Consider the following 20771-nt stretch of genomic DNA (forward strand, 5'->3'; position numbering starts at 1 on the left):
AAAAATACTAAAATAATGAAAATTGTGTATTAATTTATTATACAAGTGCTGCTATCTGTTCTAATTTTTATAAGAATATCTCCTTCAAACAATACCTGATGGTTTATCAAATTGGAATTTTGTTTGAAAACATAGTGATTGTAATGGTATTTGTATAGGAAATACTAACAGATCCTTTAAAATTAGATTTCCTGAACATTATATAAATTACAAAATTATTAAATTAGGTTTGTCCATGATGTGTCCATCTAATAATATTTCTGATATTAACACAAATTTAGAAATATTAGAAATTAATAAAGATAACATCAAATTTAATATATCAAAAAAATATTACATAATATAGCATAAATACAAACAAAATTTTAATTTGCCAAACCATTAGACAGTGTGTGAGGGGGACATTCATATAAAAACTGTAACAGATAGAAGCACTCATATAATAAATTATATGCAATATTCATTATCTTAGTATTTTTATTTTTAAATTTTTATTATGCATTCACGGACTTATTTCAATATTCTGTACTAGGTGGTTTTTATTTTAAAAGAATTAAAAAAAAAGGATATATATATATATATATATATATATATATACATACATACATACATACATACGTACATACATACATACATACATATATACACTAGAGCCTCCCTTAACTGAGCCTATCTTTACTGAGATGACCAGCCGCCATTGTCGAGTAGCTTCTTGACCTTTCATCCATCCAGCATTTGCAGGTTTGAATCCCGCTCAGGCAGGGTGAATCCTGTCTATATCTTTTTCCTATGTTACATATCATTCATTCAATCCATATTTAGCCTCAGGTACAAAAAGTCTGAAGTACAGTAAAAGTAAAAAAAAAAATTAACTAAGATGCTGTTTACTCCATGTATGAATTTTATTATAACCTGACTGTTTATTTGGACATTGCACCCTGCCATCCATCTGAAGATGTTCTAATTTCAGGGAATCTTTTCAACCAATTGTGCCATTCATTTGTCAACCAATGGCTAAGGGTATAATAACAGTAATAAAAAAACATTATAAATGAAAGATGTTGTCTCATATACTAGCATTAGAGTTTCAGGTTACGCCCGTATTAAAGGCCTTAAACATTAAACATGCAGTTTATATGTTGGCAGAATCATGTGGAATTCAGTCAGTCAACAACAATCAATAAATCATTACAAAAATATGGCCAGAAATTCGACAGGTTAACAATCAGAAAATTTTGTGTACTATGCCATTGAATGAGGAGTTTTGTGCTCTATTAGAAAATATACTGGGATGTAAAAATGTAAAGGAAAATGAAGTAAAAAGACTGGTTACAATTGAATTCAAAGGAACCAACATTTAAAATTTATTATGATAACAAGATTGTGAAAGTTGTGACATAAGAGGTTAATGAAATCTCCACGGATGAAGAAAAACCAATTGATGAAAATGAAAAAAATAGCCACAACGAAGACTCTCACAAATGCGCTCCATTACTTAGAACAACGAAACGATGTTCCTTTCCATCACTTAATGGTAGAACAAAACTGCATGATTGCGCTACTATAGACTGTGTTACTCAGTTAAGATGAAAGAAGATGACAGTCTTTTTCATTAAAAAAAAATCACACTAAGTTTATGTGAGTTGGTGCGAGAGTGTTTAGTGACTATTGATTCTATTATAATAAATACAGTAAAATAAAATAATAATATTGTTATAATCATTTCAATTTGTGGCTTATTCTGCTGCTAATTCAATATTAATATGGTTTGTTTCCCGAATTCAAGAACAAAACTTAAGGTCTCTGTTACCATGGATTCTGAGCCAGCAACACCCTCAGTTACCTTGGTTAAGAGAGGTCCTACTGTATCTATAAGTTGTATTCTACTGTGATAAAAATAACATTATAGGTACCATCCAAGTACAAAGAAACATTATATTTTAAATTTTAAATGAAGTATATTGTATAGACTTAAAAGTAATTATTTGCAAAACTTCAGAAAGCACCAGGATATTAGGACTGTGTGTGCCAAACAGCTATTATTGAAAGTTTTAACTGTACAAATCTTACTTCTTAGTATCACACTAGGTTTTACAGGTTTCATTGTAAATTCTTATATTATTACAGGGAAGAGTCAGAGAGTGCCTAGTTAATTTACTCACTGCTTGTGGACAAAGAGTTGGATTACCAAAGAGTCCATCTGTAAGTACAATATTTAATATTATCATAAAAAAAATGTATTATTAGTTCTTTATTGCCTGTTTATATTATCCATAGAATACTAAATTAATCACTTTTATGTGAGGTAATAACTTAATTGTTGGGTTAGATCTATAGAAATGGTGTTTTGAAAATCATTTGCATGTATACTGTTATGGATGAAATTTATGTTAATAACATTCATATTTTATAAAATATACAGTATATTTTGGAAATTGTATTGTTCATTGGTATGGATTAACTGTTTTGGTATAAAAATCTATAAATACACCTTTGCTGCTATGTAGTTATTACTAAATGTATAACCCCTTATTAAAATGTATTTGAAGTTTTTTGGTTTGGTGACCATACTATATACGTTTACATTTATCTTTAATGAACAAAAATTTCTATATGATTGAGAAAACACTTGCCCTGCTTGATGAAATTGATGCATGGTTCGTCAGAAGTATGTTCAAGTTTACTCTCCTGAAATTGTGCTTGCTACTTGCATTTTCTCCTGCCACTGAGGTTAATGTTAATTTGTAAATTTATTTAGTATTGTGCATACATATTTAAAGTAATACTTTTCATCTTTTTTCAGCCATAAAAATCATATGCTTATCATTTTCCAAAATTGAATAGAATTGTATATTTCTCAAAGAAACAATCAAAAATTTATATTGTGTAATAAACATTTTTGACAATTGGTTAATGATTGGAATTATTATAAATAAAATTATTCATTTTTTAATAACAGAAGTAACAGATTTATGAAGTATATTTTAAAACTAACATTGTAATGCTTTCAGTCAGTTTTGTGGTCATCTTCAGTATCCAGTGCTACTGTTTTTTCACTCTGGCACTTGACAGTTTCCTTGAGTTAGGAAGACATGTGAATGTGATTGAAAAGTGTGTTAGATTAGAAATGTGTCCATTTAATTTTGGTATGTTTTTATATATTTCATGATGTTAAAAGTGTTAAGATTTGGTTCTTTTTTGTATGCATGTAGAATATCAAAGTTGTTAATTTTGATAGATTTTTTATTTACATCTACTAGGTGTTAACAGTCATTGATTTTGTATTTCCTGGAGAGCTTTTAATTATTTATTGTATCTTTGAAGCTGTATTTTGTTTGCCCAAATAATACACAGTCTAGTTGAGAAGTTTAATTTATGCCTATGGAAACATCTAAGGAGTTCTGCATATGTTAGGTGTTTTGTGTGTATTGAATCTTTTCTTTGGTTTTGCTTTTTAGTGAGAGGCTTTATTGTATTCAGCCTTTAAATTTATGAGCTGTTTTTCTTTGAGTCTATTTTGAATTTATTAGGGTTATATATTTTTATTTTTATTCTTTATGCAATTTTTATTTGTATTCTATTTTGTGTAGGAGTCACTGTAAATGCTTTTAGGTACATTCATGTCTGCTAGGATTTTATGTTGTTGAATTCCAGATGATCCTTTGTGACATGATTGTATTGAGTAGGCTGTCATCATATTTCAAAAAACCATGTGAGGTTGGGTGGTTTGAAGTGTTGTGAATGTGTGCCTGTGACTGTTGAATTTAAAATATTTTTTTTAATAAATTGGGTCTGTTTGTCATTAAAAAAGAGTAACAATGTACGTAATGTAATTATGTGTATTATCTAATACTTATTTTTACTAAATATCATAAAATGTGCATCATATCTCTGTTACATCATATCTTACGTAATATAAATCATATGTGTCATGTTTTCCATACATTCTATATCAAAGGATTAGGCTAAAAAAATTATCATTTTCTGTGCTATTACAGATTACTCACATAAATATCTAATTATTTACAAATCTAATGCAAGATCAACAAAAATATATTTTAGCTGTGTACAAGTACATCACCAAATTATTGAAATTTAATTTTTCATCATGATCATGTAATTGGTGGGAGGAAGCATAAGAAAATTTACATAATGAAAACAGACTTAATTGCATACCTATATAAAATCGACAGGGTTAGTTATAATTTACAAAAAACAAAATGTATGTAACATGTTTAAAATGAGCAGTAAATGCTTAAATGCATTTAACATATTTAGAGTAAGCAGTAAATGCTTAAATAAATGTCAACTGAATATTTATTGATTATTTATGTTAATATTTATGGGTTAGATAAATCCATAAATATCAATTGAATTTTCCATTACAATATAATAATTCTGAAAATACTTCAACTGATTTAGAAGTATCAACTAAAACAAAAGAGATATAAAATTAAAAAAAAGATTCAAAAATACTTGGAATAATATTATCTACAATATAGTGCAAATGGTTCTGAGTGTTATACTGTTAACAAGAAAGTTTTCCCAACTTTTAGCCTTTATCCTTGACCACACCAGTGTGGTCTTGGCACGGAGTGTGACCATCTTGCCTGCATATTTGTGATGTGTATTATAATTAATTTTTACGTTTAAAGATACTAGTATATATAACTTAGTAAAGTTTATTTTATTATACATATGGTATGTAAACATACCATATGTATAGTTTATTGAGCAATTTCAACTTTATGTGACCATATTGCTGAAAAAAACCGTCTAAAATTAGTCCATTCAGTTTTTTTTTTGTATTTGGGTTTTTTCAGCATCTCTCCTTAACAGTTGATTTCTTTTCTTCAATTTTAAAATATTACCTTTTTTCTATTAGCAAACAGTATTAATATATATTACATCTGCCCTTATAATTTATCCATTTTCTGTTTGTGACTACAATAATCATACAACATGGTCACAAATGTTTACTGCTAGGTTATGTACTTTATCACTATATTAATTGTGTACTGTTTGATTATTTTTTTATCTTTTGCCCAAGAATCTCCTCTTTTTTTTAAGTTACACTCTACATCAAATCACTTACCTTGGAGCTTCATTTTCTATTCGTTTATTACGTAAGCTTTTTTTATTTTTTCTGAAACCAAATTTTTGTTAAATATATAGAAATTGAAATAGTTGATTTTGTGTGTGCCAAACACTCTGTAACTCAAAAGGAAGCATTAATTGGTTACTGTTCAACTTCACTGAATGATGAAATCTTATTTATTAACAACAGTTTAACGTTGACATCTTATCTATACTTAGTTCTAATTTCCAAGATAATGATCTATCATGCAAATTCTGTTATATAAATTATAAAACCAGTAGAATATTATAGGATTCAATCTATCATATTTTCTAGACCTGTATTTAACTACTGAACTCTTTTTATTGGCATGGTTTAGTCGAAATATTTTGTCAGATTTGTTTTTTGTTGGAATAAATATCTGTTATTATTGGACTTATGTATGTTTTTATTATTTTGTAAAAATAGCTTTAAATTACTTTTATATAATCCTTTATTGACAAGTACGTGATAAAGAAATTTTAATGTTTTATGTACAGTGATTTTAAATTAGAGATTATTTGCATAATGTAAATAAGTTATTTTTCATGTGCGCATATTTGTTTTCAGTATATTCAATTAAAAAAAATAAATATAAACATTTTGAAAATATATTTGCATGGTTTGGTATTATAATGAAACCCTTTTTGTATATTTATTTCTGTGATTGTTAATGTTGAAAATATTTTATGCATTGCATGATATTAAAATGTCCCTGACATCGTATGTTAGTATTTATTTTATGATAATTACTTCCTAGTTATTTTTTACCAAGCATGTATAAACTCCAACATGAATGTTTATTTACGAAGGTTGTCTCAAAAGTTGTGAGCCTCAACATGAAGATGACAGCACTGATTAACAAAAGTTAGGGAATGTACTCACGCATGCGTTGAAAGGTACTCACTAAAATTTCAGCCATTTTGGATGCTCAGTTGTTGTTTGATAATCGTTTGAGTGTCATTGTGAGTGTTTTTGTGAAAATGGAAAAAATTGAATATTGTGTCATGGTTAAATGCTTGCATTTGAAAGGCAATACGCCTATGCAAATTAAAACCGAGTTGGACGCTGTTTACGGGGACTCCTTCCATCATTTGCCACTGTGAAAAGATGGGCAACTGAATTTAAATATGGTTATACCAGCTTGATTGATGATGAGTGTTCAGGATGGCCAAAAACTGCAACCTCCACCAATATCATTGAAAATGTTCACCAAATGGTACTGGATGACTGACAAATTAAGGTTAGAGAGGTAGGTGAGGCTATGGGCATATCGAAAAAATGTGTTTTTCATATATTAACTGAAGAATTGGATATGTGTAAGCTATCCGTGCATTGGGTGCCGCTCACTTGGAAACAAAAACGCATTTGAATGAAGATTTCCAAGGCCCTGCTGGAGCAGTTTAAGCAAAATGAGTCAGATTTTTGCATCAGTTCATAACTATAGATGAAATGAATATCCACCACTATACTTCTGAGACAAAACAACAGTCAAAACAGTGGACTGCAAAGGGTGAACCTGCTCTGGATAAAGTGAAGTCGGTTTCATCGGCCGGGAAGCTGATGGCAACTATTTTTTGGGATAGTAACGGAATTTTGCATATTGATTATCTTCGAAAAGAAAAAACAATAATGGAGCAGTATTACACATCATTAATTGACAAGCTGAAAGCAGAAATAGCAAAAAAAAATGACAACATTTGAAGAAGAACTGCTTTTCTGTCAGGACAGTGCGCCTGCTCACATTTTGACAGTCGCCATGACTAAAATTCACATTACACTTTGAATTGGTTGACCATTCACTGTATTCACTAAGCAACTTTTTTTTGTTTCCTAACCTTAAAGTTTCGCATAGAGGAAAGATATTTTCATTGGACAAGGAGGTTATCACATACGTAAATGCCTATTTTGCGGAAAAAGACGCCAGCTACTATTTGGAAGGGTTAAAGAGGTTAGAGCATTGCTGGGAAAAGTGTACCAACTTGAAATGAGACATTGTTGAAAAATAAAACCATATTTGACAGAAAAAATACGTCTTTTTAAGTTAGGCTCAAAACTTTTCAGACAACCTAGGAATAATGTGCAAAGAAATTTTAAGTTACGCGTAAAGTATTTTTAAGTGTACGTGAGTTTTTTAACTGCTATGTATTTTGGCTTTATTCTATTATTTGGCGTACCAAATTAATTTTTTTACTTACCCTCTTTTCTATGGCTGTCATTCAAATTTGATGCCAATCTCTATGGGCTCATTCGATGCATGTAACCGTATCACTAAAGCTGTTTTTTTTATAGATATTAACCTTCAGAGAAGAAATAACATATATGATGACCCAGACTTTACCACATCTCGATATCACTGGGCATCATTTCCACCAGTACATCATTTCTGAAGCTCTCAGTTTCTGTTTTAGTCTGCCATTCAAAACCTAAACTTGACTTTAAAAACAATTTATAAATATTCCTTTGTATAATTCATTCTAGATTTTTAAAAATTTTTTTCATTTACTTCGGAATATAGTAATAAATAAGAAAATGAGTTAGATCCAGAGGTAATAATAATTTTCATTTTTATTACTGGAAGAAGCATTAAATTGGTACTGTGCAAATTTAAGAGATAACATTGTAGCCAGATTTCTTTTATTATGCTAAATAAATTTTATTACTTTAATTGTTTTTTGTTATGTATATTGTTCCATAATTTTTTAATTTATTTCCATAATTAACTAAAAAATGCTTCATTTATTTTTTTTTAAATTTAATTTATTAAGTTTTACTAGTTTCTATCATTTTAACCACTAATAAATGGTTCATGCAAGAAACTGACATCCAACATTGTTTAATTTTGATACATATGGTTTCAGCCATTGATATCCTTTAATTTGCTAGGTTTCTAATCACCCTGATATGTTCCAGGTCTTGGAACCAACTAGTTATAGGAAAATCTACCTCTTATCTAAAACTATTAGTCCAATTACTTTCACATCCAGCTTTATTCAGTTTAATGTACTTCACCATTAATAATTTTATGATGTTTCCTTTTACACCATGATTTTTATTTAATTGTTTAAGATATTTAATTATTCTAAAATATCTATTGTTGTTTATATATATCTTACTTAATATAATTAATTACATTAAATGTTATACAATTTGATTATTATTATTATTTATAATTTATTTCTCTTCTTATTTAGGATGGTTTATTAAACTCATTAACTAAGGTAACAATTAATGATTATCTTCTGATTTGTTAATTTTAATTTAGTAAATATCACCATAGCACAGCAATGAAAATAAATAAGTTATAAATCATTACATTATTAATTATATAACAACTGCTGGCACAGATGCACTGTAAACAGCACACATATAATTAATATTAATTTTTTCTATCATAATTATTTTGTTTTTAAAAAATGTTTATTGCTTATTTTTCTCAATTTTATATATATATATATATATATATATATTTACAGGTGATTCCAAACTAAATGGCAATCTTTCAGAAGATAGTTCTATACCCAAAAATAAGAAAAAAATTCAGATAAGCACAAAACAGTTCGTTAGTGAGTTTCAGCTCGTGAAACATTTAACCCTGCTTTCTGCTCCCTCTGTGAAATTAAACTGTACTAAAATTCTTTAAATACAAATTAAGGGATAAATTTGGTGCTTCCTTATGTTTCTTTTATCTAAGAAATTGAGTAAAAGTGGTCCCAGACCTTTATCTTGTTTAGGTTTTAAGAAAAGTGGGGTGTAACACGAACACGTTTTGTCGGAAAATGCACTTTCTTAGGTTTGGAATAAAATAAATTAATTTTTCAATAAACAAATTAAAATTTCTAGTCAACTTTGTAGAGAGTTTAATTCTGAGAAAATTGATGTAAATGTCTATTAACATTAAACACAAATTTGAGATTTTCAACTTTAATTAGAAACAAAACATACAAACTGGATTGGAAAAGTGATAGGATTGAAAATATTCACCAAATAGTACTGGATGACTGACGAATTAAGGTTAGAGAGGTAGGAGAGGCTATGGGTATATCAAAAAAATGTGTTTATCATATATTAACTGAAGAATTGGATATGTGTAAGCTATCTGTGCATTGGGTGCCGCTCACTTGGGAACAAAAACGCATTCAAATGAACATTTCCAAGGCCCTGCTGGAGCAGTTTAAGCATAATGAGTCAGATTTTTGCAACAATTCATAACTGTAAATGAAATGTATATCCACCACTACACTTCTGAGACAAAACAGCAGTCAAAACAGTGGACTGCAAATGGTGAACCTGCTCTGAAAAAGGTGAAGTCTGTTCAATTGGCCGGGAAGCTGATGGCAACTGTTTTTTGGGATAGTAACGAACAATTTTCATCAATGTTTGAATGACATGTAAATGAAACCTCTGTAAAGTGGAACCTCTTGAAAACAGAAACCTTCTCAAAACATATGATTTCCAAGTCCCAATTTATTTTAATAGAGATTAATCCTTCAAGACAGACGGAGAACTCCATAATATAGAAACTGGAAAGCAACATGGATTGTACTTTTAATTTTGCATGTTAAGTTTATCCCATAAGACGGAAAGAAAATAAACCGAATAGCCTGAGTGATTAAAATAAAGTGATTAAAAAACAGATTGTTGACAAAGGATTTATAAAATAATAAATGTTATAGTTGACTGCAGCATTAATTGTTATTTAGCACAGCACAACATATGCCATCACATTCTTGGCTCCATCTTACATTCATTAATAAAGTACGATAACGGGTAACAGCTTAAGTGAACAATCCATGTACTGTATTTGTCAACAAGTTAATAATTTCTTAGAATTTCTGTTCATATCAATTGAGTATAATTTTATTTAATGCTGTGAACACTGTGGTTGGAAGCAGTAATAGTTTTCATTTTGTTGTGATCATTGTTTTAGTTTTGTGTTTTGATTATTCAATATCCATTTAGAGTTTAAATACTTACTGTCAGATGGGGTGACAATAATAAAAAAATGTACAGTTACTAAGCTTATTCAAAGAGTAACTGCCACAGAAAGTTGTTAGAACCTGGATTTAGGTTTATTCTTCCTTTAATCATTAGAAATAACAGAAATATTCTATCCATAATATTTCCAGTTAAACAATTTTTTTTATGACTGTATTAACATCAGAAATTGGATCACTAAAGTCACCTGTTTCTTCACTTATTTTACTATTTTGGACAGGGGTGACTATGATGAAATTCACCATGTTTTGAAATGTGGGTTTGCATGCAGTTTGTTTTTAGTGTACCAGATAAGTTGGCTGGCTACAGGGGTTAATTTTATATATCACCTGTGGTCGGTCTTTCATTGACATCTCTTTGAGGTGATATACATTCCTCTTTGTCCATTTCTTCAACAACATCTTCAATCAAATCAGCAATGTCTAAATTGAAATCAGTGTCTTAAAGAATCAGGATACTATCTAAACTGGCCTTGCTAATACTTTCTGATTGTTGCTGTTTATGTTTTTTGGTATTATTTTTTAGGATTTGTTTTAGTACTGGAGCTGGTTGATTGTTCTGGCGCTACTATATCTTTGACAGTTACACTTCTTCCTGCTTGGACGTTTATTCTTTTCTTTCATACTCTCATCTGTTTGCCAGAACTAAAACTTGTTTTTTTAAAAAAGAAAGAACAGCATAATTGATGGCACCAGTTGAACTTTCAGTAATACTACTACTGTTACCTGTACCAGATTTTTTGTTTAATGACCAGAGCCTGCAGAACCTCATCTTTATCAAATGGAAAAGTCCCATACTTTCTGAAACCACTGATTATGGAAATTTCTGCTGAAGACATGATATTGTTAATTAATTAATTAAAAAGTTTTGGACATTATAACTTTTTCACTGTTCCTAAATTCTTCATTCTGTTTTCTGTCAAAATGTTTTGCAAAGTGGAAATGTTTTGCTAGTGTTTTTTAAGCAGGGCAAACAAGACTACATCCAGTGGTTGGCAGATGTGTACTGAATGTGCCGGTAGACATATAAACAAAATGTTCTTTTGGAATATGCTTCAAAAATTCAAAATGAGAAAAGTGATAAAAGGTTATCTCCAACTAAAGCAACCTTTTTATCACTTTTTAATTTCTGAACATGTGGAATAATAATTGAGAGAAACATTTTTCAAAATGGTTAGCTTCAAACCTCCTACTTGATGAACAGGAGTATCCGGTCATAGTTGACAATTTATCTTTTTGTCCATCCATAAACAATTTAGCCCACTTGACACTTGATGCCACACCATTAGCAATATTTTTAATTTATAGGTCAATCAATTGCAAATAGCTCTTTACCAAAAATCACAGTTCCTGGGTAGTCATAGATAATCCCATTCAGATAACATTAACAAATACTTTAACCAGAAATCTCTTCAGTTTCATATTAAGTACAGTTTAACCACCTCAGATTTCAATTCTACCTCTTTGAAACGGATTCGTAAAACTTCCCTTTTCACTCTGTATTTAAGAGCTGCTTGCCTATTATAGCCATCCCACTTTTTACTGCCAGTATTGCCTCTACCATCTAGTCCTCAGTGTAATCTTTATACAGACAACTACTGACTTTTCTATAGTAATTTTGTGGTGTTTTTTCCTAAAAAAATAAAAGTATAGGTTGGCTTAGATAACCTCAAATACCTGAGATGACTTCGGTCACTAACATACATTGATCATTCTCACCCCGTAAAAAAAGTGGAAACGCTCATTTAATCATTTCATGCAATTTACTTTAAAATTAAGTTAAGAGGTTTAAAACTTAACTGAATTGAGCAGAAATATAGTCTTAAGAAAATTTATAACTTCACAACTTTTAACACTGAAGATTAACCATTGATATTCAGCAAGTTATACTCACTTCAACTAAAGTTGAAAATAAATATCAGTTATAAATGTTTGTTCAATAATAGTAATAATTTTCTAAATATTCTATGATTTTACATGTACTTTAGATGTAATATAATTGACTAAAATATTTTAATAATTTTTCTTAGTGAAGGGAAATTTGAAACTGGTACTTTTTCTGATTTTTTCCCATGACCACTGCATGCTGTTTGACAGTACTTGATAATTTAAAAAAAATTTACAACAAAAACTCATTTCACGAAAAGGTTGTTTACATCTCACGTTGCAACAATAAGTTAAAAATATTAATACCTAATATAAATCACCCGTTCATATAACAATATGTTTACTAGTAACTTTACAGTGTTACCACTTCAGATGCCCAAAAAAAACTAGTCTCATTACTTTATTTACAGACCTTGTATTTACACACACAAGCTCATCCGCATGAGCTTGTATGAATGTATGTGCGAGTGCGTGTGCGCATGGACACACACACACACACACACACACACACACACACACACACAGTTACATTATGGTTTGAGATAAGTTTATTTAAATAATAACAATTAAAAAGTGTATTAACTAGAAAAATAAGCAATACTCCTTAAATTTTAGGTTCTCTTCTATGCTATAGGAGACTATAAAATTTAATTGTCTTTTTTAAAATACAAGTTACACATATTATTTTAATTTCACAACAGCTTTTTTATATTATGTTGTTTTGAAGTATATTAGTTTGCTTACAATAAACATATTAATTGCATTTTGTGTACAGTGCTTCTTAAAACTGCCATATTAAAAAAGTTATATATGTATAGTGTATATATAAATAATATATTTCATATTGAATAATGTGTTATATTTTTTACTATTTTACACATTTTTTGGTGTATACGTTAATATAGGTAAGTTTTCATTGGTGATATTAAATTATTGAGTTTTTTAATTTCATTTTTTTTTATTATAATCTAATCATTTTACCCAAAACCAGTTTTTACAATTTATTATAAAACGAAAAAAGATTCTTAGTATTTCATATACTTACTAATTATATAAGCAGTGCCAAATTTGTTATGTAATTAATTAGCAGTAATATTTACAGTTACTACTTATACATTTTTGTTTTGTATAAATGTAATTTTTAAATTACAATAATTAAATTAAACTAAACTATATACAGTACAAAAAGATTCATTCATCAAGCAGTTTGTTAGAACATTTCTATCAATTTATTGTTGTAGTTTTTGTTTTATAAAATATGATTGGTTAGATCTTTCAGATAAATTTTACAGTTTTTTTTTTTTTTGTTTTGACTGGTTTTACTACTCTTATTATTCATTGCATGTCATGTCTTGCTATAATTTTAATATATATATATATATATATTTTGCATGAAATTCTTTGCCTATCTTTTTGTTGTGTCTTGCATGCAAAATAATCTTAAGAATTGGTGAGAAAGTTTTTTTTTTAGATAGACTATTTATTGTTATTGTATTCTTTGTACTATGTATAATTTATTTATATTTTATGTTTATACTTTGCTGTATTATATTCTTTATACTGTTGGTTTCTTGGGCTATTTTATTGCATGTTTCAGTATGTTTCTTTGTCTGTCAAAAGCAATTGCCTCGGATACTTGGATAATTCAAAAGTTTGTAATTTAAATATATATTTATATATATATATTTTTTTTATTTTGTATTCTCTCTTCTGATAGTGTCTTGTTTAGTGTTGTTTTTTCTTGTAATTTACATTTCTGTTTACGTATTGCACATTTATGATTGGATTATAGCCAATTTACAGCTAAATTTGAAACTTTGCTGCCAAGGTACTAGAACAGATTAAGTACATATTTTGCATCATTTTGTAAAAGTATTATTATATTACTAAGTGCAAAGTATTTTATTTATATTTATAGTAATATAAATAATTTATTTAATATTAATAAATGCATCTCAGCATTTTGTGCAAAGGTCCTGGATTCAAATCCCAGTCAGGCATGGCATCTTTTCACATACTACCAACTTTCAACGGGCTAATGACCAAAGCTGTTGATGCCTTCTCTTTCAAAAAAAAATTTTTTAAATAAATTATTCATAAAATATGTTTTTTTATTTTTTAATTCATAGATAAGTACTTTAAAAAGCATCAAAATAAACAAATTAAAATTAACTACATATACCATGCAAATTGTAATATTTGTTTGATGAAATGTTCTTTTTTAATTACGATGATGTAGTGATTAATGTGAAAAATTATAGTATTTGTACATTTGATTTTAAAATTCATTGAGTGTACTTTTCATTTTACATTACTAATTTATTTTTTAAACTATTAACACACATTATGCAGTTAGTTTTATGGAAAGGAAATCCATTATTAATTTTAAGTAGAGCCATATAAAATTATAAGGAAATAAGAGTGGAAATTTAGAGAAACAAGAGTTATTTATTTACAAATCACAAACTCTGATAAGAATGAATGATTATGTAAAGCAAACTACAGTGAGAATGAGTAATGAGTACGTCAAAATCTATTTCCATTGCTTTTCAACTTGCATATAGGAAAAAATCAAAGGAACCAATTTAATTGAAAAATAACAAATAAGGAGATAAAATCAATAAATAAAGAACTTGCTGATATTTTTTTTTTTTAATTGAATATTTGGATTTCATATGAATTCTTAGAACAGAGATTTTTTTGAATATAATTAAGGCCACACCAAACATAAGTAGTGAATGAATGCATAGTTCCAAAAAAATTATATACTGTCTTGTAATTCCATTTTTTCAAAATAAAGACCCTTTCTCATCACGATGGTACACATAGTTTGAGGTTATGTAGTTTGCTTACTTTAATAGGTTATGAATTAGATCATAGATTAAGTAGAGACCTGCAAGAAAGTTCAGCACAGCCAATACAGCAATCAGCAATCTGCAAGTGAAAATTTGTAAATAACTATTTAATTGTATTGGCTGTAATGCTGTAAGAACTTGATTACAAAAAAGGAGTTATGTAACACTCCACATTTAATTAGCATTCTATATAACGTTCCCAACTTGCAAAATGTGTGGCAACTATCCTTAATATAGGATGAAACATCTAGTTTCTTCTTAATCTATGGTTTGATGCACCATCTTTGGTAATCGTAGTTTGCTTTATTTTTAATATTAATTTTGTTAATAGAAGGTTATTATTTGTTAATAAATGTGTAAGCTCTTTTTTAATTACGGATGATTTAGTGAAAAATTAAAGTATTTGTACATTTGATTTTAAAATTCATTGAGTGAACATTTAATTTTACATTACTAATTTATTATTTAAACTATTAACTATATATGTTCCCATTAAATTTTATATAAATATATTTTTTTTTGTTTTCTTTATTTGTATTCTAAATTTTTTAATAAATGTAAAATTAATAACATCATTTCGATATGACCTGGCGTCATGGTATAACGCTCCAGATACATGAATGGGGCATTCGTGGCAAACTGCCAATCTTATTGAGCAACTACATGAATGACCGTACTTTCCAAGTACGTGTCAACAACAAATATTCATGTATAAAAATCTTGGAAAATGGCATACCACAAGGTTCGCCGTTGAGCAGTACCTTGTTTATGATCGCCATTAATAAATTGATATTTGCCATTCCAGTAGAAATCAGCAAAAGCGACTATGTTGATGATTTGGCAATTGTGTATGCCAGCAACAAGACTGCTATGGTGAAATACAAATTGCAACAAGTGGATTCCAATTTTCATCAGAAAAAACGTGCTGTGTACACTTCTGTAGGAAGAGAATTCCTCTTCAAAGTCCTACGTTGACAATCGGCAATGATCCAATACAATATAAAGACAACGTGAGATTTTTAGGACTAGTATTGGATAAATCCCTTACATGGGGATTACATATACAGGACTTGAGTGTTAGATGCAAAAAACCCTAAACATTATCAAATGTTTATCGTATATTAATTGGGGGTCAGATAAAGAGATATTATTGAGACTGTATAAGGCATTGGTTCAATCAAAACTAGACTACGGATGTATTGTATATTCATCCGCTAGGAAGTCGCATTTAAGAAAGTTAGACGTAATTCATAATAGCGGAATTAGATATGCGACAGGCGCTTTCCGCACAAGTCCGGCGAAAAGTCTAATGTCTGAAGCCGGAATAATGCCACTACATTATGGAAGAGAGATCCTTTTGTTAAGATATGCAGCAAACATATGGGCTTTTCCTGCCCATATAAATAATAAACTTTTCATGTTTCATCCAATGGCTGCAGTATATGAACGTCATGCTACCTATTCCAGACCAGCCGGAATTAGGTACCACAAATTAAGAAGAAAATACGAAATTGCTATTCCAGATACAATAGCAATTTCCACAAGAGAAATACCGCCATGGCTTTTACCAGCGGTAAATACAAGGTTGGATCTCTCTCAGGGAGAAATAAAAACGAAGCCAGCAGTGATCATCCAACAGGAGTTTTTGGCAACCGTCAGTAGTTACGAAGAACATATTAGAATTTATACTGACGGTTCTAAAACTGAACATGGTGTTGGATGTTCCATATATGTAAATGGAGAAGCCCATTGTTGGAAACTGCCAGATATGGCCTGTGTTTATACGGCAGAACTTATTGCCATTCAGCAAGCTCTTCGCTTCACAGAACATTATTGCGAAGAGAGAGTGCTAATTTGATCCGATTCTCTAAGTGCACTTGTTGCAATTCGGAACAAAAGCATTAAGGATGTCCTAATTTCAAACATACTGTCTATTTTATACGTTTTAAATCAATGAGGACAGCAATGCGTATTTGTATGGACTCCAGGGCATGCTGGTGTTACAGGTAATGAGAGCGCACACGAAGCTGCCAGAAAGGCAACAGTCTGCGATGATTTGGATGCATTTCCTGTAAGAGTGGCAGATGTTAAAAACGTGGCAGATATTAATGTCTAACTAATATAGTTAAAAACAAGTGGAATACTGAATGGAGGAGTTTGAATACAAAATTAAACTCAGTTAAAACTTCTCCATATAAATGGAAAAGACGTGAAGTTGACTCGCTGAGAACAAGTAGGTGTGATCAGACTTAGAATCGGTCACACGCGATTAACAAATTCATATTTGTTAGCTGGTGAAGAGAGACCAATGTGCGGTGTTTGTAATAAAGCACTGACAGTCAAGCATCTAATAGAAGAGTGTACCATATATGAGGACCTCAGAAAGAGGTTCCATCTTAGAAATGATATTACTGCTGATCTGGATAATGGAAATGAAGAAAAGATAGTTGCATTTTTACACGCCAGTGGACTTCTTAGAAGTCTATAAAAGTGAAAAATTTTAAAGCTGTGTTAAAGAATCTCTAAGAGGTAGTTTCATTTAAATGTGGAATTCTCGAAGCGTGGCACATGTAGTGGCGGGAGGTAGCCCTCTTGCCTAGACCACCCTGGCTCGTCTGCATTCAAGAGCCGTGAGTCGGGGTGTTCCGATGATGGCATGGGGGACCCTCAAGGGTGGATTGAGGGCGCGAGGCTATGGGTGTGCGTGGTGCATGCCTGTAGCCTATTTATTTATAAGGAGGAGTCAACTGCCACGGCGCCCTGGCGCGACTGATATACTGCTCAACGGCGGTTTTGGTCGCCCCGAGGGTGCTTAAACAAACTATAAACGAGACACGTAGAAGAAGGAAATGGTATTGATATCTTGTATTTTTAATTTCATGGTCTTTTGAGAACCTTATCTCAAATTTTAATAACGGGGCCCTTTACACCCCATAAGTGTTGTTTTGTCTTGTTGTGATTAATGTTACAGTGTAATGTTGTGATTAATGTTATAGTGTACTTTTAAATAAAATATAAGGGCCCTTTACACCCTTACATATGACGATCCTGATGGTGATACTAATTTCTTTCTAAGAATGTGACGAGGGCTTAGTAGTCGATGCCCGTAAAAATTCAAGAAAAAAAATAAAAATAACATCATACAGTCCAAAATTGTTTGACGACAATGTTTAAAAACTTGATTACAAGAAGCAGTGGTAAATTTATTATTGAAATTCAGATTTTTATTTAATCTAAATTCTCTTGATATAGAAAAATAAATTATTATTTTAATAATCAATAATATTCAATCATTTTTTGCTGTTTAATATTCAGTCTTTTTTTTTTTATAAAAAGAAGTATCTGATAAGATTAATATTAAAGTGTTACTAATTTTTTTTCTGAAAAATTGTAATTAACATTACTAAAAAAAAATAGTTCCAAATGTAAAATGTCCAGTGAGCATTGTTTAATATGAAGTATAAATACATTTTCAAGTAGCATTTGGCTACTGAATTTAGTTAAAATACTACATAATTTAGGATTAATATTGATGAATATTTCTCTGAAGTTAAATAGTTTTGTAATTATCTGTTAATTTACTAACAGATAGAAGAGTAGAAACAAGTTCTGCTTCTGCAAGGAAGCAAAGTTTAGATTATATAAAATAAATAACAGAAGCTGTTACAAATATATTTGTAATACAATTATTGTATAGAAAAAATTAAAACATCACAGTAACAATTATTGATGTAAAAAACAATAATAAATTAAATAAAATAAGGAATTAGTAATTGCTTTTTATGTTTCTTTTGCAATAATTCAGTAAGGGTTTTTAAAATATCTTTTAGATCTGTGATAAAACTGCAGTTAAGTGGACAAGTATTACTTATTATTAAGTTTACTAATATGTATTTATATTCTGAACTAATCTACCTGGCTGCAAAGTTTTATTGTTTGTACTATTGTGAAAATTTGAAGAAAAAAATGGACTGTATGTTTTTGTGAATTTTAAGATTAGCATAAACCTTTTGCTTTGGTTTAGTTAATGTTTAATTTTTCCCTATATTAATAGGTAGTGTAAATCATCATTATTACACTTAGGATATTTAATTTTTAATGTAATCCTTTAAGTTTTTTGTATTTATTTAAATTACTTGTGTTAAGCTACCGCCAACCATTTTTAGTTTATTTTTTTTATGTCCATTTTTCCAGTATTTTACAGCTTTCCAATGGGTATTTATTAGTGTTTTCAGATATTTTTATAGCTTGTTTATGTTGATGTATCATTCTCAGCATGTGGAGTTTTCAACTACTGGCCCAACCTGCATAGAAAATTGGTCTTTCCACCTCTTTTTACCATGCAACTACCTCAGTTTCATGACTTCTACGCACATTTTCCCACTCCCTTCAGCCACATTTTCTTTCATTCCCTTTCCAGAATTTTGTCATATTTAATGCCTTTATATTTGGCGTATACTAGTTCTAACTTGGTTTATATTTGGTGTATTTTAATTCTATATCATTTCTGTTTTTATTACATTCAGTTCTACCCTTTCCAAAGCTTCATTTCAGTTTCGAATGCATTTTTTTATTCACTCCGACTCATTAAATATATTACACATTCACCAGCCCTCATTAGCATATAAGCATAAGTTTAGCAGGAACTTTTCAGAGTTTTCATAAAGTCTTTACATCTACCATACCAGTCAAGTGATACATTAAATTGCTATTATATTTTACAACTTCAGGTTTTTTTCCTAATTCCAAACATGACAAAGAAGTAGGGCTTGAATGTGGGAAGGACTGATATATTTTTTTTTTTTAATTTTATAATGTTTGTTTGTTTTTCATCAGTTTATGGTGTAGATTTTAAAACTATTTTTATAATAAAATAATTTTTTTTGAATAAATTTTTGACTTCAACCATCGAATAGATTTAACAATAGATTTTTCATTTAGAATAGATAATCACTAATAAGTTGAATGTTTTTTTGCACAATAAGTGATGTAGGCTGTATGGTTCATGAGAGTGAACTCCAGTGTGTCTCCTGTATTTTGTCAATTAAGCACATTTACAATTATTTTTTAAAAATCTATTTGTGTAAAATTTGTGTGCTTTTATTTTTCTTTAATAATTTATTTAATTTTTATGACATTTTATACTTCTAAGTTCAGTTTAATGTCCTACAGTATGTTTTTGTAGATTGTAGAATCGAATATTACTAGAAATATTTAATTTTGTAATATTTCTTGAGTTGCAATATATCTTTGAGAACAGTAGTTTTTAAATTTTTTGATTAATATTTATTCCATATTTGGTAATGAAAGTAATGAAGTTCGTTCTTACTAATTAAAAAAGTAATAATGAATATAATAATAAATCTGTCATTATTCTTTTACCATTGTAATGCATCATTATGAAACTGAATGATTTTTTTTATTGAAGAATTTTATAAAAATTCTATTCCCCTCCCAGAAATATATCATCTACCACTTCTCTGACCTCTGGAGTTGAGTGGTTAAATCCATGTATTATTCCAGAAATTTCTTGCTTTTAATTCTGATCAGATATGGTAATTTTTTACCATAGATATTTTCTCTTCAACATTCTTTCTAATGGATTGGTGTCAGGAAAGAAAACTGTCCATCAGTCCCTCTTGGCTAATCTCAGAAAAAACTGAGTGTAAAAAAGATTGTGTTTAATTAATATTAAAATTATGTTAAAAAAAAAAAAATGACTGAATTGCATTTAAATATATTTATTTGTTCAATGAACTTGTTAGGTTAATTTATTGTTATTAATTTCTGTTAGAGAGAAAATAAAATAAATCATTTATATAATTAGGTACAATTTGAAATTTTGAACTTGTTTTTATTTGAAGAAAAAATTTAAAAAAGTGTTACCTTAAAAAACATAAAATCCAAATTATATTG

General features: G+C 29.2%; 1 protein-coding gene across 2 annotated transcripts in view; it reads left to right on the forward strand.

The window, feature by feature from the left end:
* The window catches only part of fry (microtubule binding protein furry), a 789794-nt gene that overhangs the window by 743337 nt on the left and 25686 nt on the right, over nucleotides 1–20771 (forward strand). For both annotated transcript variants that reach the window (XM_075372343.1, XM_075372344.1), the window contains 2 exons: nucleotides 2128–2202; nucleotides 8311–8337. In XM_075372343.1, the coding sequence (XP_075228458.1) occupies nucleotides 2128–2202; nucleotides 8311–8337 (102 nt within the window). The remainder of the gene's footprint in view (nucleotides 1–2127; nucleotides 2203–8310; nucleotides 8338–20771) is intronic.

Source organism: Lycorma delicatula, chromosome 8 (assembly GCF_047948215.1).
Source record: "Lycorma delicatula isolate Av1 chromosome 8, ASM4794821v1, whole genome shotgun sequence".
NCBI classification, from domain to species: domain Eukaryota; kingdom Metazoa; phylum Arthropoda; class Insecta; order Hemiptera; family Fulgoridae; genus Lycorma; species Lycorma delicatula.